Source organism: Labrus bergylta, chromosome 1 (genome assembly GCF_963930695.1).
Source record: "Labrus bergylta chromosome 1, fLabBer1.1, whole genome shotgun sequence".
NCBI classification, from domain to species: domain Eukaryota; kingdom Metazoa; phylum Chordata; class Actinopteri; order Labriformes; family Labridae; genus Labrus; species Labrus bergylta.
Window position 1 is genome coordinate 22,199,599 of NC_089195.1, and position 27,559 is coordinate 22,227,157.

The 27,559-nt window shown below is 38.7% G+C and overlaps 1 protein-coding gene across 10 annotated transcripts; it reads left to right on the top strand.

Moving 5' to 3' along the window:
• Positions 1 to 27,248, top strand: prom1b (prominin 1 b). Of its 10 annotated transcripts, XM_065956730.1 has the most exons (29): positions 4 to 678; positions 9,491 to 9,552; positions 10,139 to 10,165; positions 10,282 to 10,487; positions 12,167 to 12,287; positions 12,404 to 12,467; positions 12,591 to 12,680; positions 13,082 to 13,105; positions 13,421 to 13,638; positions 13,751 to 13,825; positions 13,950 to 14,013; positions 14,298 to 14,457; positions 14,854 to 15,006; positions 15,262 to 15,385; positions 15,543 to 15,646; positions 16,062 to 16,146; positions 16,893 to 17,039; positions 17,931 to 18,002; positions 18,793 to 18,885; positions 19,536 to 19,553; positions 19,709 to 19,762; positions 20,178 to 20,258; positions 20,459 to 20,527; positions 22,033 to 22,122; positions 23,047 to 23,162; positions 23,666 to 23,731; positions 23,912 to 24,003; positions 25,625 to 25,659; positions 25,740 to 27,248. In XM_065956730.1, exons 1-27 carry the CDS (start codon positions 408 to 410, stop codon positions 23,979 to 23,981), a joined length of 2,724 nt encoding a protein of 907 aa, XP_065812802.1. In that variant the 5' UTR covers positions 4 to 407; the 3' UTR covers positions 23,982 to 24,003; positions 25,625 to 25,659; positions 25,740 to 27,248. The 10 variants fall into 10 exon arrangements, with proteins under 10 accessions (XP_065812813.1, XP_065812806.1, XP_065812804.1 ...); XM_065956743.1 differs by lacking the exon at positions 23,666 to 23,731 and having other exon boundaries at positions 5 to 678; XM_065956750.1 differs by lacking the exons at positions 13,082 to 13,105; positions 23,666 to 23,731.
• Positions 27,249 to 27,559: the final 311 nt, after the last annotated feature.

Sequence of the window (27,559 nt, forward strand, 5' to 3'; positions counted from 1 at the left end):
CGTGCACGCGAGATTAAGGCAAGCTGCCGGCCGGTGAGAGAGTGAGTAAGGACACCGGAATAACGGGAACATCCTCGGCCGTCGGTCCTCCGAGCTGCTGACTTTACTCCAGGACGATGATGTGTTTAAAGAGTGCGTTCCGACAAAACAGGAGCTAACCTCTACCAGGTTTTGGACCGCTGGATGTTACTTTTAAAAGATTTATTTCGGACTGTCGTCTCTGTGCTGGCTGCGAGGATTAAAGCACCGTGAGGGACAGGTGTCTCATCTTCCCCCCCCCCCCCCCTCCTCCCCCCTCCTCCAACCTCCCTCTATAGCCTACTGTAGTGCGAGCCGGGCTGGGAGCTTTCTTTCCCTGTTGTCTATCTTTTTTCTTTTTCAGTTCGAAGCTCAGACTTTTCTGAGCCATGTTGTGGACAAGGTGGCTCGTCCTGCTGCTCTGCTGGGGGGCCACAAGCACCGAGCAGCGGGCGGAACAGAGGGACGGGGCCCCTGCTGTGGTCCGGCAAGACTCTCGCAGGCAGCGGTCGCCTCCACCTGTGGAACCGTTGGATTTTGGGTTTGTACCTGCTGCGGTGTATGATACCCACGCATACCACGAGCAAGGACCTGTGGGTATCCTCTTCAACATCGTCCATGCGTTTCTCTACGTCGTTCAACCCAACTCCTTTCCTAAAGGTGAGAAGATAATCGCGCCCCCCCCCCCACACACACCCCAACCAACCCCTCCTCTACATTAATGCTCTTCTTTCTGCATCTCACTCTATTTATAGTTCCTCTTGCGAACATGAAAAATGTCAGGGATGCACTTTTTACTTTGCACATATAGGTCATTCATTATTACCATCAAATAGTCGTAAGCATTTGAATGTTCAGAAGGCCTACGTGAGTAACAGGTGTTAGGATACTCTTAATTCTTCACCCAATGGATTCAGTGACCTTTATGAATTTTTTACTTTATGTCCCTGCAGATGTTTTCTAATGGCCATACTCTGTGTACTGGGATGAATGTTCAAGAACCACAGCATTAAGATTAAAATTAAGATGATAATCTCAGATAAATTAAAGTAAAATAGAATTTAAGAACTAAGTACAGAATTATTCCTACATGATATCTGCCACTTTGTGATAATAATTCGTTTAACACTACATTTATTTTAACATAATAATAGTAAAAAAAAAAAATTAAAAAAAATGTTTACAACCATTCCCAGAGACCAAAGTGAGGTATTTCAATTTCTGAAGAAAAGACTCTTATTTACATTCATGAACTACAATGAAAAGTAACAAATACATTTTGGCTAAAGACATGCTGAAACGTGTAATCAAATAAAAAGGACCATTTCTTTTTTTTTTTGATTAATCTATTGTCAAATTGACAGTTCCTAATCCTTTGCTGCTGTTGTGGGATTGAGTAGAAATTTAAATCACGATAATGAAAGAATGAATACGATATATCAACGCTAGGAGCTGTATTACTTTCACATATTAAAATGCAGGAAAAAGTAATTAACAACAGTGAATTGATTTAAGGTAAACAATAATGGAAAATGAAAATATCTTTGTCAGAGTAAGGTTTGTAAAAGTTTTTGGATGGTAGCTGTAACTAGCAGAACTTGTATTCCTTCTATCACAGCACATGTTAGTATTTTCAACCTTTAGTATTTTACTTTGAGCTTTAAAAGGTTCTCAACCTGATACCCAACTAAGGGGGTCCCAAGATAAAACGAAGAGGGTAACAAGACAATTCAAGACATAACAAAGACAGATGTGTATAACTATCACTGTGAGTTATTTTTCTGACCTTTTCTTTCTCAATTTGTTTCAATTATTCGTTAAATGATGCATCTAAATGTCCCAAAAAAAATGTTGTATGAAACAATTCATGAAGAAAAAGTATGCCAACAGCTCACAGCTCTGTATCAGCACTGAGCTGGAGCCCAGAACTTGTACTGAGGTTTCACAAGTTCCCTTCGCTTTGTTCTAAGGGGTCAAAATCTCATAAGGTTACAAACCACTGGCCTCATCATCAGAGGCTCTGGCTGACCTTTTGTACGTCTAAACTAAACAGCAAAGTCCAAAAACATTCAAAACATGAGAGAGCTCTATGGCACGAGTTGTTTGCACGTTGATAATGTTTTTATATGCTCTTTTTGAATGTCTGACTTGTTGCACGACTTCTACAAAAAAACACTATACGTGGCTGCCTGTGATTAAAATGCTACAGGCTCAGAAGAGCACAAGCACAGAGTGAAGGGCTTGCATGCTTTAACTTTGTGCCTGTTGAGCTCATAAACCAATGTTAAGATCAGATTAATAGAATCAATAGCTGCTATAGCTCATAAGTGATCCTCTCAGGGCCTGTGCTTTAACAATATTGAATAGTGATCATAGCTGTTGCTTGATCAATATAAAAATAGTGACTTCTATTTTCTGCCCCTCTGGGGTTGTTTAGTAACCCAGTGATGGCTATATAGAGCTACAACCAACTCCAAGTGTGTTTATGTGCTATGAATGGTCACGTTGGAGGATGACACGCTGCAATAGGATTGAAGGTTTTAAGTTGCTGCCATTTTGGTGTCCAGGGTTGTGCTGCTGGCTGGCTAATCAATTAGCAGATCAGCGATTAGAGGAGGCTTTCTCAGTCACCTGCATCACCACATAATACCTTAATCCAAAGGACCATATGCTCCTGCTGCAAGGGACTTTCCACTATCATCACAGTGTCACACACACACAGGTGGGGACCACCTGAATGGAGCTTGTGCACTCCTAAATCACAGATCATATCTACTCCAAACAATACTTACGACTCGAACATTCAAAAAATGTGGTTATTATATTAATGAAAGCTTTATAGCACTTCACATGCACTGTTAAATGTACATAATAGAAAATGACAGATTAATGCAAGATGACAGCTCACATTCAACCAATATTGTTACAAAGAAAGCAAGAACATGAAGAGATAGAATAGAACCAAAGGAAACCCGTCTGATACCCCCCCCAAGTTCTTCTTCTTCTTCTCCTGCGTCCTTGGCCACCAAACAACAGCTGTATGGTTTTAGTAGACAATTTATCATTAGTAAGAGTAAGCGAAATGTCAGCAACTTGACAAGATTTTTCACTTGAAAATCCCCCCATAAAAAAAAGAATGTATCTGGTATGTCAAACTTCAAATTTATGGGGTCACCAAACAGGGTAAGCAGTGTTGGCATACATCTAATTACAGTATTTGCATTTTGTAAGGCGTGGAAATTGCTTAGTATTGTCCCAAAAATAGTTCAGGTATCAGAATTGGTGTCCGGCAGAAAAAAAAGGCATCGTAACATCTTTCAGTTCAAACTTTAGTCTGATGAGTTGTGATTTAGAAGCTACGCCAAACTCAGGACTAAAATCGATTCTCAGTGAATGTTACTTCAAAGGAAGTTCATAAAGTACATAAATAATCATGCTTTGAGAATTAATAATCCGGTGACTGCATGTTGGAGAACCTGAATCCATGTAATCTCTGTTTTTTGTTTGTGGCTTGTGAACTCTACATCACATTAACCCAGAAGAAAGGTGATAAAAACATGAATAACTCTTTGAAGATATTTCAATTAAATCAAAGATGTAACTCAGGTTTTTTTTTTTTTTTTTGCAAATAAAACATAAAGCTGTAAGTGTGCACATAACGGCAGCTTCAAGACCGGTGATCCATCAAGACCTCACAATAACACAGCTAGTTCAGAGGAAAAGGGCCAGGAAAAGGACACCTACCCTGAGGTTAATCACAGTTCACTCAAGAGTCCAAGGTTTAGCAAGTTCAGGTATACCATGGTGCTCCCTAAACTGCCAGGTCCTCTGAGTCATGAATCATTTTTAATCACATTACCGATAAACGCAGAGTCAATCAAAGACTGTGTTTGTGTTTGTGCAGGTCACGAACACAAACAAGTGTTGTAGAATAACAAGTTTGAAACAGTTTGTCATTATATTCAGTCGTTGGGCCAAAACCTCTAAAAAAAAGTAGCTAAGTCCTTCATCATAACTAAAACGCTACAATGACCGTCAATGTTACAATCTTAAAGATATGAGTTTGGTACAGCTTTAAGCGGTAATTGCAGATTTGATTTGGGACCTTATCCACTCATTCTCGATGGATCCAACCACTGTCACCTGTGTCAGGTCAGACAGTTGTCAGTTAGATCAGTGATCTTTTATTTCTTTGTTTTAGTAATCCTGTTCACTCCATGGATGCCTAATGAGACCCAATCAGAGGCAAGCAGAGAATTAAAGCAGTTTGACGCCAACTCACAGACGAGTGTGGTGAAGTGCACCTCTGTTGTGTTGTCTCAGCCTACTCTCAGCCGCTGCTCGGTCACTTATTGTGCACCACAGGTTATTTTGGGTGAGAGAGCAACACAACAACCCAGGCCTCGGTTTTTCTTAAATCTAATCACTGGGCCATAGTATCAACCACATAAAGTATGAAAAAAGAAGACATTTATGTGGCTAAATAGTTGAAATGTTGTCTTAAGAAGAAGATACATCCACACATAATGATCCTGGAGCAAGCAAAAGTTGAAACATGGCAGAATTAACTTACTGATTACATTTATTTAAACATTTGCTTTTCCTGAAAATGGTTTTCTCTCCTTGATTCTATAGGTGCTTCTGTTCAATACAAGCGCATCATTACACTTCTTAAAAAAAGACCCAGGCTTCCCTGGTGTTTCCTGAGGTTGAATGAAGTTGAGGCTGGGGGCTCTAGTAAGGTTATTATTAGCTAGGGCAGAGGGGATTGTGGTCAGGGCAAAGGCTGGGTTAATGTTAGGGACACTGTGGAACTGAAGTTAATTGAGTAGACTTAAGAGATCAGGTGGATTGTTGAGGTTGAACAATCTCATAACACTTAACCATTTATTAATCGGGCACGTCGCGTAGTCAGAGGCAAATTCCTCCACAAACCATTGTACTATTCATTTTGTTTAATTGTTATGCTGTCAGGTAAAAGCTTAGTTAAATACGCACAGTCAACACAATGTATGTTTCCAAGAGCTGTAAACATAATAACAGCAACAAACCACAATGACAAATCTAAATAATGATTTACAGTAAACAGATATAAATAAGGTCAAATACTTAAAATAGAGCCGATTTGTGGTAAAATACAACAACAGCTACGGGGTCATCGCTGGTTCCTTCTTCTTAAATCTGTGTGAAAGTTTCTTTTACGATGCATTTTGGACTCTTTCACTGTGTGAGGAGGCAGTGTCTTACCACTCTGGTACACACAGGGTAGATTAGAGGATTAGCATCCACGGGGCTAATGCTAACACTACACAAGCTACAACTGCTACAGATGGCATTGTCACACACACACACACACACACACACACACACACACACACACACATAAACACATATGCAAGCACAGTCAGGCGCACACACACACAAACATGCACAGAAAGTGGGTCATAGTCCTGGTGTAGTCTGTCGCCTTAATTACTGTGATTGGTCGTAGACAAGTTGTTTATCAGTTAACAGACATTTTGAATAAGATCAGACTCAAGAGAAAGACAAATCAGTGGTCTGATGGGGATAATTAAGACAAGGGAGAGATCACTGCCTTTTGAAAGTTGTCGTTTTGTGTTTATCCTTTTAAATCTGCCCGAACACACAGAGGAAAGCACTGTGCTGCTGTGTATCACATCTGTATCTTACAGCAACCAGCTACAAGTCTTGTAATTGTATTATTAGATTAAAGAGTAACTCTTGCTGTGGTTTTTGTGGACAAAAAGACAACATTTGCTGATGTCTGTCTTCACACATAGATACTGTTTCTAAGACTTTAAACTGAAAATTGAAACCCGTTTTTATGTATTCGTTGTTTAAACATTTAATCAAAAATGAAAAAAAAAAAAAAATCTGCTTCCTGCTTCTCTTATTTTTTCCAATGTTTTAATTCTTATTGATGTCAACTAAATATACAACAATCACTATCGTCTAAGATTGAATTTCCCCTTGCGGGATTAATAAAGTATATCTTCTTCTATTCTGTAGACCAGATTGAATCAAGGGAATGATAATTAGGTAATTGTTATTGAAAACATGTGTTTTGTTTAATCTTATCTTAAAATATTTTGTCTCATTGTTAGTTTCATAAAGTGTCCGTTGCAAACGCTAGAAAAAGATACTCCACATAATCCTCTTAGTTGTTTGCTCTCCTTTACAGTGGGCTGTGTCACTTATTTTAGCCCCTGTTTCCAGTCATATACAAACTGTGGAGTATCACTGTACCGTCTTATTTAAAGTTCTACATAATTGTGCCTTGAAATACTCGACATGACTTCGGTCAAAGCTCCTAATGCAACCCTCACCATTCTCACTTCTATCTACATTGTGGCTTGTTGTTAAAAAAAAAAAAAATGCTGTTTCAGAGCCACATTGAAACTATTAGGACAATGTCAATCCACATGCTGTGTCATGGCAACTTTAAGTTTTCTTTTGTTTTGTATTGTTTATGGGAGGGGGAGGGGGGCATTTGCCTTCACTAGATTGGACAGCTGGACAGAGACAGAAAACGTGGGGACTGGGAGTGGAAACCAGTGCCTGATGCTTTGAGGACTTTGTCTCCGGGGTGCCTGCTTAACTTTATTTTTAACTTACCGACAGCTTTAGAAACCGACCGTCCAACACTCAGTGATTGATTGTCTTGGTTATAATGTAGTAGCCCAAGTAATTGAAGTTGTAACATATTGAATCAATAAATAAAAAAAATCGAAATTGATCAAAAAGTGAACTTCTATTTATATCTTGGTTTAAGTTCCCCTTGTTGTTGCACCATGAAGGCGAACATGTTAGCTAATGTACTGGCATTTTTCCAGACTGTCACTGTTCTGTTTGTACCAGCGTCAGACTGTTATATTACTCTAAAGAAGACCCTAAAATGTGACAAGTAATGAGATGGTTATGGGTTTGCGTAAGGATATGTTCACACCTTCCTGTAATCTCTGAGAGCTGTTCAGCATATAGGATATGTCTATATTTACACTTTACGGGAAGAGGGCTGTACGTTCTGACTTAAACATCTTAACAGATAACTAGCAGCAGTGTGTGATGTTGACATTTCTAACTCCCATCAGGCTCAATCTATTTTTAAATTCCCTTTATTTAACTTGAGTTAAGCACTTTTGGTCCATAAGTCAAACTAGGGTCTCTTTAAGCACTGTTGAGTCTAAAGATAACAACACAACATGTTTGTTTACTACAACTCTGCTGACATTGCTGGTTAATCAAAGGTAGCTCTTCACAAAACACAAAGTCACAAAGGCCATATTTGAGTGTACATTTTCTCTCGCAGACCCATGGCTTTTAGTTAGGCAGTGGTCTCTTCATCCGTACAGGTCTAGTTCTAATGGTTGTTTATCCCCCCCCCCCCTCTTCCTTTCATTTGCTGGAGACAACTCTTATACTGGGTCACTGAAATAAGCTGTCTTAGCTTAACTGCCCTCTGTGGCTAATGCTAACTAAGTAGATGAGCAGCAGGTGGCATCTGCACGACTCAGATGTGCGCATATAGTGCATCTGCAGAGTAAATAAAGATAGACGTCTTTACCCTTAAATGACAGTCTGGGGTCTCCTTCAGGTAAACACGTTTCATGAACAGTTGGTAAACATCCGAGAAAAGATAAGGCAGCTGACTATCGGCAGACGGGGAAGATGGTGTTGAGAGGATTATCCATATGGCCACAAAGGATAACCAAAGTCTCCTTTTACTCAGCAGAAAGACATTTTTACTTTCACCAGTAATGGGAAAGGGGAATGTATAGACTTCACTTTATTATAAGGTTTGGTTGTTTTACAACCAATCATAAAAATCAGATCCATCAACCTGGAATACTGTGGCTACTACATTACAAATGACTACTTTTTTGGTTTTCTTTTTACGTAGAAATCAAGCCACAACTAACTGTTCAACTATCTGTTGAAGGATTTGATTTAATTTTCATTTTAAATTTGATTATTAGCTGCTTTTCTTTGCCAACGACCATCGAAAACAAGATGCCAGACCAGTTTAAAGTTGCCTCATTGGTCCATGCAGATTAACATGGGATGTGCCATGTGTGTAACCAGCTATGTCAGCATGTACATACTTAACTTGCTTCCATCTGCTTGTTGTGTGCAGTGTCACCTCTTGTGCCAACCAAGACCTGCTTCAATACACCTCTGCTATGTAAAGTGTGAATGTGTATGAATGGTAGATGTGACCTGCGGTTTAAAGAGCACTGAGTAGTCTGTACTGTACAAGTTTAAGTCCATTTAGCTTTATTTATGCAGCTTTAAGCAAGTTCAAGCTACATTTTTCATACTAGGTAAATATGGTTGTTGATATGGTGAAAGAGGTACTCAGATGTTTAGGTCAAGTATAAGAAGCAACAAAACTTTGTTGTAAATATCAGTTACAAGTAATTTAAAATAGCAGAATTGCCATATTGAGAAAAATTGATATTACACTATTGATGATGATTAACAGTGAATTAATGACAACTCCAAGAAGTAATTAAATCACCATGACTGTAGCTGCTAAGGGCTAAATCTAATGTTATCAACTTTATATACTGATGTGAAGTTTGAATTTGAATTGAAATTCTTAATTTTTGTTAATTCTTGTTGTATTTAATATAAAACGTCTGTTTTAAACTAAAATGTCATAACACATCTGTAGAAAGAAATCAGTAACTTAAGCTGTAAACTTGAATGAAGTAAACAGTACAATATTTTTAATTACAGCAGTAGAATTATAAGCACAAAAAATAGCTAAAGTGAAGCAGAATACTATGCAATTCCACTTCATAACATTGCGTAATTAAATTCACTGTAATACATGACATCCCTGCTTTGAGTACACAGACTTCTTGTTTCTTTAAGCTTTTAATTGAAGGACATCTGTGTACCATGTATGTTGCAACACGTGTTTAAATATACCTATGTACTCAGCACATGTGGGTTTGTTTTCTTGGCACATATACAAGTAATGTGTGTTGTTACAGGAACCAATGTTTACCTGCTTAGGAATTTAACAGTGTGGATGAGTCAACATCCAGGTAGGCTTAGTGTTGGCTGACCCATATATACACAGACAGCTGGACTGAGCTGCATCCTCACAGGCAATCTACACGGTTCAAACAAATGGGGAATGCCAGACAAATGAGGAGATGCATTTGTAATATTGTTCTCGGAAATAAAAAAAATCAGTATGCATAATCTGTTTGTGTGCCTGGGAAAAAGATAAATCGATTTTTGTACGTCAGTGTATCAGCTTGTCAAAAACTGTACAGGAAACGTTCTTGATTATGAATGAAATTGGCAGATGATTCCCCTACAAGCTGTGCACTGCATGTAAAACACAGCTGTACACGGGATTACAATTCTGCATGACAATGTTTGCAAACTAAAAACGCTTGCTGACTTAGTATCTGTCCGTTTTTTTTTTTTTTTTCAGATCTGATTGTGAAAGTTATACAACAAAACATGGGGGGAATCAAAATAGAAGAATGGAGAAAGGTATGTTTTCAAAGACGACTGAGAATACATTTCTAATGTAATGCTATGTGAACATTTTCCATGAATTATGAATTGTTACTATACATGTGAAATGTATATGTAGCTTCATAAATTGAATCAAAGATTGTCTCATAGTTAAGTGATGTTTGGCCTCCTGTGGCTTGAGGAGGGTTTAATGTGTGAAAACTTACAGCCACTCCCAATTTGAGACGGCTTCACATTGTCATAAAAACATGCAGTTGTTTTTACTAAGACTGTGTTCTTGCAAAATCTGTTTGCCATCGAAAGATTATTATATAATATATGAAGCCTTATTACTGTGCTTTTATAAGGTGTCCAGTATTTAAACTTGTAAATGCATCAATTACAATCAGATAATATCATACTTACTGTAATGATATCACAGTGTTTTGATTACAATTAATACCTTTTTCCCTTTTTAGAAATGTGAGTTTCTACTTTCTGCTTCTTTCTGATCACTTGGCTGTAACACTGATCACTTTTTGGTGTTTGTTGTTCCCTTTCTTCTGCTTTGTGTGTTTGCATGTGCACTTGTTTTTGCTGCCTCCATCGCTGGCTATCACAGCCCGACAATGTGGTCCTGTTACTGCAGGTAAACTTTCTGCGCTAACAGAGTGCTGAAATCCCACATAATAACACAGAAAATTGTCCCAGAAATGATTGAATGAGGGGGGAAATGATTATTGTGTTAATCTTGTCCTCCTGCAGTGGATCTACTATGAGTCTGGGTTCCTCATATGTGGCACCATAGGTATCCTATTCGTGGTCCTCATGCCCATCATAGGCATGTGGTTCTGTGTGTGTCGCTGCTGTGAGAACTGCGGAGGGGAAATGCACCAAAGACAGAGAAAGAATGCTGACTGTCAGAGAGGTTTCTACACCGCATCGCTCGTCTGCACCTCTATCTTCATAATGTAAGTTGTTTTCTTCTCCTACTTCTGGGTCCTCATCATCTTATTATTTTTTTTTTTTCACCAGAGTATTAAGGTATAATACGTGTGTTTCTGTTGTTACTGTATGCACCCCAGTTTGGAAGGTGTGTCACTGTAGCTGTAGAGGTTTTACTGCTGCAAAAGGTTTTGGATTAACTGCTCTGGATACTGACAATACTTTGGCCCTCAATATGGATACATTTTTCAGAAAAAAACTGGAAAGGAAGCATATTCTGTAAAACTAAAAGTCATAGATCCCAAAGCAACCAGTAATCAAATGTTTTTAAAATCTTAACCCAGCCCGACCTGCTTGAAGTGACTTTTTATGGGCTTAGAGGTTATATATCATCAATCACAACATCCCTCAGTGAGTCCAGCCAGTGAGCTGCGTTGTCTCTTCTCTTCTTCAACTTTCCCCCCTGTCATCTACATAATATCTCTATGAATGACAATTAAGTGAAGAATTAACTATGAAAGTAAAGTCACTATCATGTATCATTTCAGTCAGACGCCAACAACAGTTTATTCACTAACCACTCAAAGTTTGGAAACGACAAAAACAGCAAGTATCGAAAAATAATTGGGGGAGTGATCTACAGCCTCTTAAACTTGTACAACATGCAGTTTACCTGCTGTGGGGTAGACAGGTGCACCGTCGGAGAAATACAATCCAAACTGTGCAGGACAGTTAAGTGTTACTGATACCACTTGGCTGACTCTGAGAGGCCTCTCTGTCTGAATGAGTGCTTTCAAGGCCCACATATTGCTTGCTCATTCACACACACACACACAGAAACATACACACATGCATACATTTAGCCCTCATCAGCTTTTTGGGGATGTGGAGGTATCATCTGATCAGGGTTGATTATTACTCGTTGTTCTATAGTTCACTCAGGAGGTTCTTTTTTCCCTTACTGACATTTAGTCAGTTCAGTGCTCGGGGCATTTGGCAAGACAATCTAAATATCTTTAGATGGTTGAAATAATGTGGTTATTACCATTAATTCTTTGTCAAAGCTCAGGAAAGCAATAACAGAAGCATAGCCGATCGAATGATGACACAAAAGGTACAACATTTATTTGACAAACTTGAAGGTAAGCTAGTTGTAGAGGTTTCGAAAACATCTTTTAAAATCGTTACTGATCTAACAAAAAATTACAACTAAGCTCTCTCACATCAGAAATGTGAAGAAACTAAAGAATCCTGCACATCGTCCCTCACAGTCTCAACTTTCATTGATTGAAACAGATCAAAAATGCACGACTCTATTTCTGTCACACAACTGTTGGCATTTGGATCAAACATGTGAGCGGTTTTTAATGACAGATTAGAGGTTGGATTTAGTTCATGGCCAGCACAGAGACAGACAGAAAGCTGCTACCATGTTACATTTTTAGGCCGGCCTTTGTTAAAATCCTCACTTTAAGGAAGAGTGTATACAGTAAATAAAAAAAAGACTAACTTGACTCCTCCAACTGAGTGAGAGATGTGACTTTGTAGACTGCTCACAAGTCTCTGAGTGACTGCTGAAGCTGAAGCCCTTTCAGCAGAAATACAGTTTAATGATGCTACGCTGCCCTCTGCTGGTCACAGTGTTTATTGTGATTTTTTTGCTTGACTGATCCTTAGTATATGTGGGTGTTTATGTGTGTTTCAGTGTGGGAGTACTTATTGCCTATGCTGCAAACCATAATATCAGCATCAAGATAAAGAACACACGGCGGTTCATCAACACCAATATGAGAGACCTGAAGACGTTTGCTAACAACACACCTGCTGTAAGCCCTCTCACACGATCACACACACGCCCTTGAGGTTAACACAAACAACACAGTTGAAGTTTTTATTTTGTACTGTGTTAAATTAACATGTATGTTTGGTTTTTTTTCGGCAGCAAATTGAATATCTGACAGGCCAGTACACCACGGCAAAACACAAAGTCCTGTCAGACCTTGACAGTAAGTCATCTCAGCATGTTCACAGTTTTAGTTCAATGTTTCTCACTTGTGTTAGTGGCTGCCTGAGTTTGCCTCCACAACGTATAAATGTCGTTTTGTGATTCGTCTGTTGTTTTCTGACAGACATTGGGCCTTTGCTGGGCGGTAGGATCCAAAGTCAGCTGGAGAAAGAGGTGGTTCCCTCTCTGGACACTGCGCTGCGTATGGCAGGAGGTAAAACACATCCCTCTGTATTACCTCTTATATATCACTTTTATTTTTCAGTCCAAACACTTGAAACATAGCACTGAAGCTGCTGAGCTGAAACAATCAACCGGTTCTGTCAACACATGTAATTGGTGATTTATTTTTCATTTTGAAATCAAGCATTAACCTCTTCAACCATTTATTGTTCTTATTCCAATAAAAGACAACCCCTCAATACTTCAATAAAACTCTGTTGTTTTCTAAATATCTGTCTTTTTTTTATTGTTGCAATACATAAAGTGGCGAGATAAATGACCTTGCAGTTTAATCACTTTAATTTCCTGGTGTTTCGCTTCAGGGCTTATCTTCACCATTTATAATCCCTTTTTATTTTGCTCTGTTTCCCTCACATTTCATCTTTATTTAAGCAAAAGTTGAAAATGCCATCAAAGGTAATCAGAGTTGACATGGATTCATTATTTGCAGTGCTTGTGACTCGTTAGTGCATTGTGTATGTTACAGAAACTATAGATCCTGATCCTCCACCACTGTCGTTACCTGTAAAACGTCTTCTATTGTGGTTTTTCCTCTGTGGACTGTTGACCTGTGGTCAGTGTAATCAGTGTTGTTTTTATAATCTGTGAAGTCCTGTGGTGATTTGTAAATTGTGAATGTATGTTTATACAGCGTAACTCCTATGAGGATCACCAGATTTACGCTTATGGTTTAACTTCGTTGGACTTTGATCGTTCCTCTTTGTCCTGTAGCCATGCGGGAGACCAAGGAAGCCCTAGAGAACGTCAGCTCCTCCTTGGAGGTCCTTCAGGAGGGTACAGGGAAACTTCAAGCCAGTCTTTCAGGCGAGCGGGCCTCTCTCTCGAACACCCTGTCAGATCCTGCCTGCACTAATGGAGCTGTGTCTCACACCTGTAACACCATCCGTTCCACACTGTCCCAACTGGGTGTCAATGCTGATTACTCCAAGGTACCAAGAAACTCAAGATGGCCGCCTGGCATATGAATGGTGATGACAACCTGAAAATAATTGTAACAAGTATTTTAATATCTTACTATTTACATGTACTTCCCTCTTTCAGCTTGCAGATGTCAGTCATGCCTTGACTAACATCAATGTAATCCTGAAAACAGACCTCAGCAATATAGTACAAAAGGTTAGTGTCTGTGTACATCTCATCATTGCCTCGATTACCACGTTCTTTTTCACCCATCATTTTCCTACCAAACATCCTCGATCTTTAATTCAATTCTCTTTTCTCTCCTACTTTTGGTTTCCAGGGTTACTCGTCCTTCAATGATACACCAAAACTGGTTAAAGAGCAAACCAAAAACATTGTCTCAGGTACACAAGCATGTGTGTTTGTATGCATGTTAGCTTGCATGATTAATCCAGCTCCCCCCCCCCCCCCCCCCCCCCCTCCTCTTTACACATTATATTATATCTACTGTGACTTCTCTTAATTTGTCTCATCTTACTTTCAACTGCTTTCTTTTGAATGATAAAAACCACAGCTCTACCTCGTAAGTATTTGTTTTCTTATTAGGTCAAATGATCCCCGCCTCCCCTCTGAGTTGTCAGGTGTGAGTTTTTTTCTTCCATTTGATTTTTTGTCTTTTTGTTTGTAGGAGTTAAAAACATGTTGGATAAGATAGGAGCAGAGATTATCGGCTTCGCCAAGATGTTTCCAGTGGAAGCCTCTCTGGTCAATTTCACCATTTTCCTCACCCAAGGACAGAAAGACATTGAGTCCTATTACCCACAGATTGACCAAATGGATTTCTACAGGTTTGTCTTTTTGCTACTCAGGTTAGGGCACAAACATCTCTCACATTGTTATGAGAAAACTTCCAAAATGGGAGTTATTCAAGACCTGGTTTCAGGCTAAAAGCAGATGTTATCAAGGGAAGAAAGATGTTTGGCTCCTCTCAACTTTATTACAAGGCTCAGCTCCTTGTTTAACTGTTTCAGCAGAAACAGATAGCAGAAATAAACGTTAAACAATCAGTAAACTTATGGAAGCATTTAGAAACCAAACAGATTGACATTGATCATTTCCTCCAGAAGTGTGTGGCAAAACAGAGCATTTTTTTTTTTTTTAGCATAGCAGTTAGTTTCAGCCCCCCATGTACAGATGCGGTTGTCCCGGAGCCCTCCTCACAAACATGTGTGTCTGTGCTGCAGGTGGATTGGCTGTGTGGCGGTACTCTGTACGGTAGTCCTGGTTGTGGCCTTCAACATCCTCGGGCTGCTGTGTGGCACCTGTGGCTACGACAAGCAAGCTACACCAACAACCCGGGGCTGCTTATCAAACACTGGCGGCAACCTGCTGATGGCGTACGTTACCAAGACAAAACTCCAAAAATCATTTTAACCTTTCATGACATACATTTTCACTTGTATTGAAGGTGTAAGTCATAATACATATATTAATTTCAATCCATTTTCGTGGGCCCATACAGGGTCTTGATCAGATTATTAGAAAATAAATTGAATGAAGATGTTGTCATGTATGATGGAAAGCGGTAACTAAAGAATGACGGATGCTTTTGTGTGACAATGTTTCCCAAATTGGGTGTCTTTCTCTCTCAGTGGGGTTGGTTTCTCCTTTATCTTTGCCTGGGCGCTGATGGGCATCGTGACCACCTTGTTTGTCGTCAGTGGCAACGTGGAGAAGCTGATTTGTGAACCGCTAGCTAACCGACAGCTATTCCAGGTACTGAATGCACACTCAACTCCTTCCTGAATAGTTCTCTCTCTGGCCCTCTCAGTGTTTATCTTGGAGAGAGTTTTATCTGAGCGAGAGAGTGTTACGTCAAATACAACACTGTGGCCCTGTGCTAATGTGTGTGTGTGTGTATGTGTGTTTGTAGATCATAGACACACCATACCTGGTTCATCCTGCCAAGAAGAACTTCCTCCCCGGGATGCTGTTCCAGAATGAGAACATTGACTTGACGTTGGGGAGCATGTACAGGTAACATGATAACAGCTGATTTGCAACAGATTATTTTTTTAAGCCTGATTCTATTCATTTGCATAACAAAAAGATGTATTGTATCTGATCCAAGAAGAAAATGATAACAGTCATTTAAAAAAATAATAATAAAAAAAAAAAATACATGAAAAATTTAATAAAAAGATTCTGGTTTAAGACATTGTTGAGAATCGCTTGGAAAACAAGGGGATTATTTTTCTTTAGATTAAAATAAAAGGATAAACTGTTGTTTTTTGCTGTAATATGTTTTTAATAAAATGTTTTCACCATGTTTTTTTTTTTTTGCTCTTTGATGTTTATAATAAATACCATGCAATCTCTTAAACAGTGTGCTATAGATCAACACATGCATTTGCACTGGATAAGTCATTGATTGACCATGTTTCTCTCGTAGGGACTGCTTCGAGAACAATGGTCTGTACCACGCTCTGCAGCTGGAGACGATGTTCAACATCAACTCCTTCCTCAACAGATCGGTGGTAAGTGTCAGTTTGAGCACTGATTCTTTTGAGCAGAAAAATCTGACAACCTGGTGACCTGTGAGTTGGTACGTGTTTTACACCAGCTCCCTGTCTCTAAAAGAATAGATTTTAAAATACTCCTGCTGGTCTATAAAGGTCTGAATAGCATAGGGCCAAAATACATTTCTTGGGGCGGCTGTGGCTCAGGTGATTGAGTCGGTCGTCTCTCAACCGGAAGGATGGGGGTTCAATCCCCAGTTTCTGCAGGCACATGCCCAATGTGTCCTTTGGCAAGGCACTTAACCCCAAGTTGCTCCTTCTGCTTCATGGGCGGTGTATGAATGTGTATATGAATATGATTAGTTACTTCTGATAGCCAATTTAAATAGCAACGTTTTCTATCAGTGTGTGAATGGGTATGTGTGACATGCAGCGTAAACACTTTATACACTGTAAAAACTGTACTGTAACTTTTGCCCTTTTATTTTAATTTTAACTTTATTACTATATTTATGTAGCTCAAGTTTTTACACTTGTCTTTTACTGCTATCATTTTATTTTTTTAGCTTCCGTTTCTTCTGTTTTTATTTTGTGTTCTCTTTGATTTTTTTGTTTGTTATAATAACTTTTAAATGCCCTATTTAAATGTTTTCTTTTTACCTTTGTCATGATGCTTTTGATTTCTTGTGTGAAGCACTTTCAATTGCCTTGTTGCTGAAATGTGCTATATGAATCGATATGCCTTGCCTTGCCTTTCCCAACAGTACAACAAGGATCTGGCCAATGTGTTTGAAAGCGTTAAGATCGACCTGCGGGACATCACATTGCTGGAGCAGGCTGGCAGAGACAACCTCCTCAACTTCGCCAACTCTGGGATCGGACAGATTGACTATGATGCTTACCTGGCAGAGGTAATCTGTGTTTGTGTGCAGAGCTTGTATCGTATCACATTGTAGGGATTCTACTCCCGTATTAGGATAAACAGTAGCGCCACTAATGTAAACGTGTGGGTAGAGGTTAACTTCATTTAACCCGCTAACATTGTCTCGCTGACAGAAGTATTATTTTTGTACTGTTTCATGATGTTCTTTGTACGTGATTGTTGCTCCTTTATGCCAATTGGCAAAGCGATTAAACGTCAACATCCTCATTATTCAGCACTAGAATGGCTAGTCAGTCAGTCAAACTAATTGATATTTTATTAACATAGGCCCCCCAAGTGTTCTAGGCTGTAACACAGCCAGTAGCCACTAGCTGGGGCTGAAGCTTCAGTTAGTGGGCCCTGCTCTCCCTGCTGTGTTAGGTTTAACTGGCATTTAACTGCTTGATTGAAGCGTTGTGTATCTACAGTCAGCACAGACATGTGGACATTAACCCACAAAGAGGACTGGATGCTAGTGGTGCTAGCACTTCTTACATTAGACACACTCTGCAAACCTATCGGGTGCTTCTTTCATCTGCAGAGTAAAGTGCCACACGAGTCAGTTGCAAATGAAATAGATGTCAATTTGCTGTAGCAATTAAATAGGCTACACACAGGATGGTTTTGGGCAGTATTTAGCCATGTTGAATAAATTGTGCTCACCCTTTTCTGGGTGTTTTCTCACCTCAAGTCATGTTGACTAGGCTACTCAAAAGGGAAATTAGTCCCAAGAAACATCTCTACTGGCAATACAAAGAAAAAGAAATCATGTATAGAACCTCACCTCCTTGAATCCAGACAGATACTGTACATCAATAAATGGCTGTGTCTGTATATCAACCCTGCATCTTTATTTAATGCCTTTTTGTTGTTGTTTTAGGTAAATAAGGGAGTCACTCAGGTGGATCTATTGTCCTTCTCTACCAACTTGGAGGCTCAGGCCGACCAGCTGGTAAGTCTTATTAATATTGGATCAACATATTAAAGCATCAGGACGATTCCTATCATTGAAATCCCCAAATCTTAAGACCTGTTTGAGTTACACTTGTAGCTTTTAAAAAGCAACGGAAAATACTTAGTCAACTGTGATGAAGTAAGTCAACTTATGCTGCTGAAGTTATGTTAACAGATAAAGAACAGTGCTGTGCAACACAGACATCTACATCCAAGTGTCTCTTCAGATCCTTGTCTTTGCTGGATCTAATTATTTTTCCAGGCAGTTGATTTGAAAAAAATGTTGTGCTGAAAATCCTTATGGACATATTTCAACAGTCTTGTTAGTTTGTTCTTTGGTAAATAGATTTACAACTTGAACACTGCAGGTTTGAAATTTCAAACATAAAATATCCTTTAACCAACAAATCCAAATGTACAGTGGAACAGCCTCTCTCTTTTTTTTCCACTTCATGCTCAGTGATCAGGCTTGAAGCCCTGAACAGGCTGCCCATTCACCCTGAACACACACACACACACACACACACTAACACATTTATAGCACATGTATAGTATGAATACAGGTATGTACAGGAACTGTGCCATTTAAAGCACATGGGGAATGCCACAGAGGGATAATTGTGTCTATGTGTATATCAAAGGAAGGGAAGAATAATAAGTCATTGAGTTAATAACACATTTATACAAAAGCTTGATCAATCTATTACAGCTCTTTGAAGAAAACTCCATAATGTGCAACTGTGACAAATGTCTTTATCTTCTGTGTTTGTTTGTTTGTTTGTTTACAGCCACGTGGTGCTTTGGAAAATGCACTAAAAGGGCATGCAAGCAGCATCAGACAAATTCACAGAGAACAGGTGGTTCCTATGGAGCAAGCAATGGTAATCAACTCTCCAACAACAAAATAACTACTGTTAGATTATGTACATATTGTACATATGTACAAGAAAGCACACACAGGTCTTCTCCTATGTCCAAAAAACACTATGACAAAAACAAACATTATAACTTGAGAAAACAGTTGTGAAGGGAGGTGCCCAATTGATAACCCCAGTGATGTGTGTCCCTTAACAAAGTTGAATTGTTGGGGCCACTAAGGTAGATAGTATTGGCATTGTCAATACCTGGAGCTCACATGTACTGAGCCTGGTTTTTGAAATTGGCAATGCTGCTTGGGTTGTGGTGGCCGCTAAGGGCCGTGTGGTGGGTTAGGTATCAGGAGGGCAAAAGCATTTGGATGAGGTTGCAATGTGTGAATGTGTGTGCGTATGTGACTAAGTATCTTGAGTTTATTTTAACTTCAATTGACATTTTATATCAAAGTATGACACTTTAAGAGACTCAACTGAAAGTAGGATCAACATCTTTTGCATTATCTTCTTATCAAACAACACTTATCAAATGGCTCTAATTACACAGCTTACATTTTGTCCAATAATATGGACTGACATACTGTCAATGTATGACACGTGTGTTTTTGTTAGCTGATCACAATTTTCCTTTTTTCTCTTTTTCTTGTTATTTGTGACAGAAATATGTCAGAGCGCGGGTAAGCTTTTGTTGATACACAGCGATGTGACAGTGTTCATTGTGCGTGTTTGTCTGGGCAGTGTTGTTAATGTTGTGTCAGTGATGTGATTGGGTAAGCAGTATTTAGATATGCCATGATGGTTTGTTTGTTGACAGTACTTTCTTCTCACACAGAGTGTCATGAGCCAGAGTATCAAGCAACTGAAGATAACGGCCAACGACCTACCGGTGAGAAACAAACTGATGAAACACTTTAGTACAACCTTACTGCAAGTATAACATAAACAGAACTTTTTCAACTTATTTCAACTTGCATAACTCCAGATGCCCACACTGATCTCTTAGGCTATCTGCAATCAGCTCACTATATTTGTATAGTGAACTACATAGTGAATAAGCCAGATCGTAGTGGTCTTCGAATTCTGAGTGAATATTATCATACCCTATTTAAATCATAATGAACTGTGTTACTGTTGTGTATTAACCTGGTGTTAACATGGTGTAATCAACCATTGGACCACTTGGAGAAAAACTTCTCATCAATATCCATTTTGTTAACTTTAAATAAACTAGAAATAATAATTTAATGCAAAACTTCCTTAATTATCAAATTAGTAAGGATTTCATTTAATTCCTCCCCCAGGTCAAGGTCACGAACATCCTGAGTGCCATCGATGCCGTCGAGTACCTGATCAGTCACAATGCATCCCATGTGGTTAAACAGGTAGGAATGAGCATTTTATAACTGTGTTCATGTCGATGCATTTCTTGTCCTTTTACTTGCTTTAGTCTGGTCAATCATCCTAGGTATATGAAATAAAAAAAACATGTGTATCTGTTCCTCAGCTCAGTCCAGGCTCTATCTTTCTGATTAAATCCAACATCAATTATTTACCAACACCTTTTCTCTCTCTTGTTGTCTAGGAGACAAAGGGCTACACTGAGAGCTTAGTGGGATACTTCAAACAATACACAGCATGGGTTAAAAACTCGGTGAGTATACTAACATTTTATTTTTTATATATAGTACTATGTGTCATTTTAAATATTAGGAATTGAGTATTTACAGTAGAGATATTTGGCCTCATTCATTAATACATGTGTAGAAAATGTCTCACTCATGTCAGTCAGATTCATGACACGTGCGTACCTGCCAATTTTGTTCTCACCACCTTGCGTAAGTTAGTGAATCAGAATCATTCTAAATTGACAGGCGCGTGCCTGCAACCTGCAATCAGCTTACTACCACGCCTCCATCTCTCCATATAAAGACGATCAGGACGAGAACAGTTAGGTGAAAACAAGTAGAAGTTGCAAGAGATGGCCCCAAAAGGCAAAAAAAAAAGTGGGTGTGTCTTGGGGCTTAGATGCTATTCCAGGGAATTATGTAATTGCAGCAATACAGTACATGCCTTGGCAGTCAGAATCGGCTGATAAGCCATTCATCACACGCTTCAAACGTGTTTTGCAGTCTCTGAAGATGAGCTCTCTTCTGAAGGCACCGGCTGCAATTTCTTTTAGTAAGGCTAGATCTGTCACCTTTACAATTTGTTGGACATTAATCACAATCATGTATGTTCCCTGCCTGCCCTTAAAAAGGCTCCAATTAATCAGCTGGTTTTTAGTACAGATGCGATATTTCATGGCAATATTGGTGGGAGTGGTCGACAATCATATGAAAGTCAAAACCGTTACATTTCAATATGTAGCCTACATTGTCACATTCTTGATTGTAAACTCTTTAATTTAAGATTAAATATTTTAAGTATAATAAGGATGAAAAGGCATACATGTCATGGTTATTTAAAACATTTAGTCAATGCATTAGTAAATTCCCAGTTTTAATTCTTGTTGTCCATTCAAGGTTTTTTTATATACAGTTTTTTATTTTTTTTTATTTTGTATTGACATGTCATGCATTTAGTTGAAGTTATTTTAGTTAGCATTTTCTGAGAAAGCTGGTCCTTCATCAAGTAAGAACATACTGGTGAATGAGGCCCATTGTCAGCAGGAAGCAAGAGCACAATTGTTTATTGCTTCAACCCACTGAGCGCCAGCGACCAGGTTATGGTCATTTCAGGTTAGACCAGGTGGTCTTAATTTGTTTCTTATTTCTGATTTTTGTCTTTATTATTTGCAGGGCATTGAGTTCACAGGGAGGTTTTATAAATGGGCTGACTTTCAATAATCACGCTTTACGCTTTAGAGTAAAGAGGAAGTTCTGGGTTCTAGATAAAAGAAGCTTTGTAAATTATAACCAGAGGGATTTTATTAGTCCATAAAGCCACTTTGATTGAAATTGGAAGTCTGTAATAAAAAGATAGAGGATAGTTTAGGCAGCAGGAACCAAATGTCCACATGTGAAGAGTCTTTCCACTGATGCATGCATACTCATCAAGTTGAGGTTTTATATTTGACGTCATGAGCACACTCTCTGTAATCTATAATTTGGGTTTTTTGCTGTATACTATACATAATGTGTGTATCTTCCCCCACAGTTGACGGCAGAGGTTGCCCAGTGCAAACCCATCAGTAACATTGTGGACAGCATGGAGATAGTAGGATGCAGCTTCATAGTCGATTCAGTGGTAAGGCACCAAAACACTGTGATTGTGTGCGTGTGTGTGTCTGTGTGTGTGTGCGTGTCTGTGTGTGTGTGTGTGTGTCTATGTGTGTGTATGCGTGGCTGCTGAGGTGCTCTGATTCATTTTGCAGCTGTATGTACTGAACATGTTCCCCACATTTATTTGGATCCCGACTGGAAACATAAACGGCTCTTTGACTGTTTGAGGGAGCGATGAAGGCTGCGGAGTCATTGGGCCACACATATGAGAACAGTATGTTCTCAAGCCCTCAACACATTCACTTGTACACACTGAGATGAGATACAGTCTGTTCTGAGGCAGGGCAGGGAGTTACATACACATAGATTATTCACCGTTTGCACTATGACCCCTGAAGTGTTGTAAAGGTTCATATTTACATATAAGCTATATATCATGCATGTGAGTTTGTGGTGGGAATTTAATGAGAGCTCAAACAAACCACAGACCGTGGTTAATTTAAACAGAGATTTTTTATATCAGTGCTCCAGCCCCAGCTGCCACGTGTGTACATGTACTGTATATGTTTATATTTATATGTTCTGTTTGTGCCCCGTAATGTGTATATTACCAGGCACAAACATATACTTCTTGTGTAGCCTTGAATGTTTGTCTTTGTGTGATAAAAAAATATCTGTAGGATTGAAACTCATGATTGGTATAATATATACATAGATTAGAGTTTTAGACGTTATTAGAGCTCGTCAATCTTCAAGATGTCTAAAAAATAGGAAATAAAATACAATTTCAAATACAATACTCATTTCACTAACTTTATGTGATGTAAAGATGTTTGTTTCTTTATGACTTAAATTTGTAACTAATTCAGTATTTTTTTATGCGACAGGGATGATACAAAGGTTAACTGGAGAAACAAATGTTACAATTATCTTCTAAATGTGTTTTCAGAACACATTCTGGTTTGGTCTTGGAGGCTGCTGCATCCTTCTGATTCCCAGTATTATCTTCTCTATCAAACTGGCCAAGTATTATCGAAGAATGGACACAGAGGACGTCTTCGAAGAGTGAGTCCAAATAAAAATATATTTTGTACATCCAGCCTCAGAGTTGTCCGATTTGTTTCTAGTTTTTCCTGAATCTTTTCTAAAGATCAAAAATGAAATTAATGAATCCTCTTTTTTCCTTCTCTGTTCTTTGATTCTCCTCATATTTTCTCCTCATGTTTACTGCATCTCTCTCCAGCACTTCTTACCCGTGGCTTGTTGCACTTTAATGTTTGTCCGTCATTCATGCGTCCTTCCGTCCTCTTCTACGTTCCCACTCCCCTGTTTCATATGGGATACTTGAGCTCTGGATCTCTGCACATTTTTCTTACTTTTTGATCAGAAGTCAAAAGCTCTGTCCCTTCCTCTTCACACAAATCTTCATTTCATCGTCTTCTCCGCCTCTATTTTTCAACTACATTTCCATCTTGAGAGATGCTTTCTGAGGATCACTCCATCCATGATGCTTCCAATGGAGTCCTCACATTGCTTCTCTCACCTGACCCCCTGCTCTTTTGTTGCAGTCTGGGTAATACAGGTAATCATGGTGAGCATATTCGTGAAATCCATGGAGATCTTGCTGTACTCAGGTACGATTGGAGACTCTGCTTTCTTGCATGCTGCCGTGTTAATTGGTGGAGGGATCATTTTCAGCATGATTGAAAGTCTGCAGACGGTGAAAAATCTGCCACATTTGCCACAAATGTTAGGTTTATATATATATTCAAAAAAATCCCATTATATATGTACCTGTGTGTGTGTACATGTAGCTCTCCCTATTCTGACACTCTGACCCGGTTCCCCCGGGCATCTGCTCCACCAAGCTACTCCGACTGGTGAGCCAAAGGAAATCGTCGATGAGGTACTGATAATCAGTTGATACTTCCAACTAACTTTCATCTAACAACATCTGAGAACCACCAACCTTTTCATCATCATCATCAATCTGACATCATCTATGAATACTTTTTTGTCTTCATACGTCCATGGCCAAGTTTTCATCCATACGTTGCAGAAGATAATGACTCAGTTTACGAAGTTGCACAAGAAAGCTTTTTTTTTTTATATATACAAAACTGTTCTAAGTTTGTTAGAAGATTAACAGTTTGTGGCCCGTATTACCTGGTCAGTTGTCAATGAACAGTTGCAGCAGAACAGTACAAAATCAATCTTTTTTTGTTGTTATATAGCTGCAGATCATATCCGAATTATCTCAGGACACAAAGAGAAGTTTCAGACTACTCTTTGCCATTTTATCTGAGGGACAAAACAATGCATCATAAGCGAGAACCTGGCAACATTTGACAACAGTGGCAAAGAAAAACTTCCCTTAAACTGGCAGATACCTTGGGCAGAACCAGAACAGCAATCTGTCACGAGTTTTAACAATGTTTGAATCTGCTTCAACAGAGTGCCGAGTATGAGGTTTCTGCCAATTGAAGTTTCCACCTCACTTCCACCTCAGCCAACCAACAACAGCAACAATTTTATTTGTTTTTTTTAAATTAATATTCAGCTTTCAACTCAGGTTTATCGGTGTGAAGATGAAAAATGCATTTAAAATACAGGTGGACAGAAACCAGCCCTCTGTCTCTTCTGTCACTGTCTTCATCCATCCTCAATGTCTTCTAACCACTAATGTGCATTCAAGCTCTGGGTCTGTTCATCAGAAAAGTTTCTTATTATGGAGCAGTTGAAGCTGAAGACCGCTTTTACACTGACACTGCCATGCATCCAAACTGTGTCAACGATTCTTATATTTGTCCTTGGATTAAACCAGTATGAAGGAGGCCTTCTGCAGTGGGTTGAAATTTTGTGTTTGCAAAATGTTAGCTTGTTTGGTCTACATGCTGTGTTCTATATGCCATCTTGTGACGTATTTCCAACTGAAATGGGATAGAACAAATCACAAGATAGAAGGCAGAACATAACGTTAGATGAATTTGATTGGATCGTTAGCTCCGACAAGGATTTTTAATTGGCTGAAAAATGCATCCCCCAGAGTGCAGGATGAGTCATCAGACATTACAGGACATTACAGTATTTTTGATGTAAAACTTCTCAGAAAATGCTTAAGTGAAATATATTTGGCAGATAAATAGATATTTCAAACAGAATGCTGGATTAAAACTGTGAAATTTTATTTTTCATGCCATGGGGACTATAAATGCTGCACTAAATAGTATCCAGCTCTTTATTTTACAGATGATACTGTCTTGTACTGTTGATGTAAATAATAACTTTTAAAAATAATTTTTCTATATTCTATACGTTATATTTTTTTACACCTAAATCCATTTCTTCCAACGAAGTTCATATTTGAAAAACAATGACTTCATGCACTGATCATTATGTGAACTATATGTTTTGATTTGGTTTGGATGGGCGGGATGTGATTTATGATTGGGTGAAACTGCTGCAGGTCTGGAGCCTGTGCAAAAGTGAAATGAACCTAAAGTTAATTTCTTTTTTTTAATCCACAGCGGACAAGACACCTGGAACTGATAATTCCCTCTTGGTAAGTGTCATTTTTATATTGCTTTTTTTTTTTTTTAAGAGCACTTTGGTACATTTTTTGACACAGACTCTATTTTGCAGAATCACTGGACTTTCAAACCTTCCTTCTCTGGGAAGATCAGCAACAATCAGGAACTGTGTGGTGAGGGCATCACACCCCCGGCACCCCTCCAAGCCATTTGACAAGGACCTCTAATGCCAGCCAATTGTAAAATATCATGTGTTCTCTCAACCCACCTGAATGAAGCCCCAGCAGTACACCAGGAGTCCTGTTAGTGTACTCAGTCTGTACAATATCTCCCATCAGTACTATGTACCTCCATAGCTAGTTTTTACTGTATTTGTAGAGAAAACATTTGTTTGTACTGATGAGTTTTAACATGGTGACACAAGTGTACATTTTTTACAGCTTTCAAAACTTTTGAAAGTTTTATATATTTTTGTTAATGTTTGTTTTATAACATGTTTGAAGCTTTTGTAGTATTAGCTCTTCTATTCTTTGTGAATAATTGTAATTTAGCTTGAATCATTTCGGTTCCACAGGTTACATTGATCAGGGAATTCAAGGACTGCTAAACAGTTTTGGAAATACATTCATTAGCTTTATGCCAAGAGTTAGATGAGAAGATGCACCTCTGATATCTTTTTATGAATTGCAAATAGCAGGTTAGCCTAAATTCAAATATGGTATAAAAAAAACAAACAGCCTATAGCCATGATAGCATTTGTGCTTCTATCTTTATGCTACTATCAGCATGCTAAAAGCATCAGAATAACAGTGCTAACATGATTATGTTTAGCATCCATTGTGTTTCTCCAATGCACCATCTTATCTTAACTAAACAGAATAAGATGGGCAGTGACCCTTTATCTGATAATTATCCAACAGTGTGCATTCATGTTTTTTGGGGGGATTGACTTAGTCATTTTTTGAATGGATACTTTCAAATGTTGCTTACTCTTGCTGTTTTTTTCCAAAGTTGCCTACCAGAGCTTTAAACACACAAGATAAAATGAATTAGAAGTTTTCTGTTAAGGTGCTTGTATGTGTATTTTGTTTCCTTTGTTCAGAGCTAGGCAAGCCATGTAACCATTTTCAGTCTTTGTGCTGTGCTCAGCTATGCTAAGCTAAAGGCCTCTTGGCTGTTGCTTTTTTATCTTCTCAGCTAACTCTCAGAATAAAGCCAAAAGAAAAAACATTTCATTTTAACTTCAAACTTTCATGAGGAAAGTGGCACTCTAAATTATTGAACAATATCGCTCGCAATTCAACATAGCACATAAGCTCCACACACAAACCCTCACAGGGAATTAAGACAGCTAACAAACAAAATACTGTGTCTTAGGCATCTCTGGCCACAACATGAGTGACAGCCCAGTCTATAATGTTGTGGCTAGAGATGCTTGTGTTTACAGAGTTTGTTTTGTTTTTCTTTGCCATACTGTGGTTTAAGAAATTAAACACCAAGAACCTCCATGATGACAGTGACCTGTTAAAGGAAAAAAAAACACTTAAAAAGTGACTGAACAGCTGGAGTTTGTAAGGAAAGCAATAATCAGTGAATAAAAACTTCAGTCAAATAAGTGTAATCTTTGTTTTATTGTCCACAAACACACCAACTGGATGAATATAACCACTGTTCTCTGATTCACACAGTTTGGCAAATATACACTCCCACAGAGAAAGGTGATAGCATTGTGACGCTTTTTATGGATCATAAATCACCCAAATTATCTTCAAGTGTGCTTTTATCGTCCTCAAAACTCTTTGCAACAGCCTCCAGATAGCAGTGAAAAGAATCCATTCGATGATACAAGTAAAGCAAAAGCAAATTTCCCATGTCCTGCCAAAATCAACTGAAACGCAAGGAACATTCATGTAACATGCAGTGCTGAATACA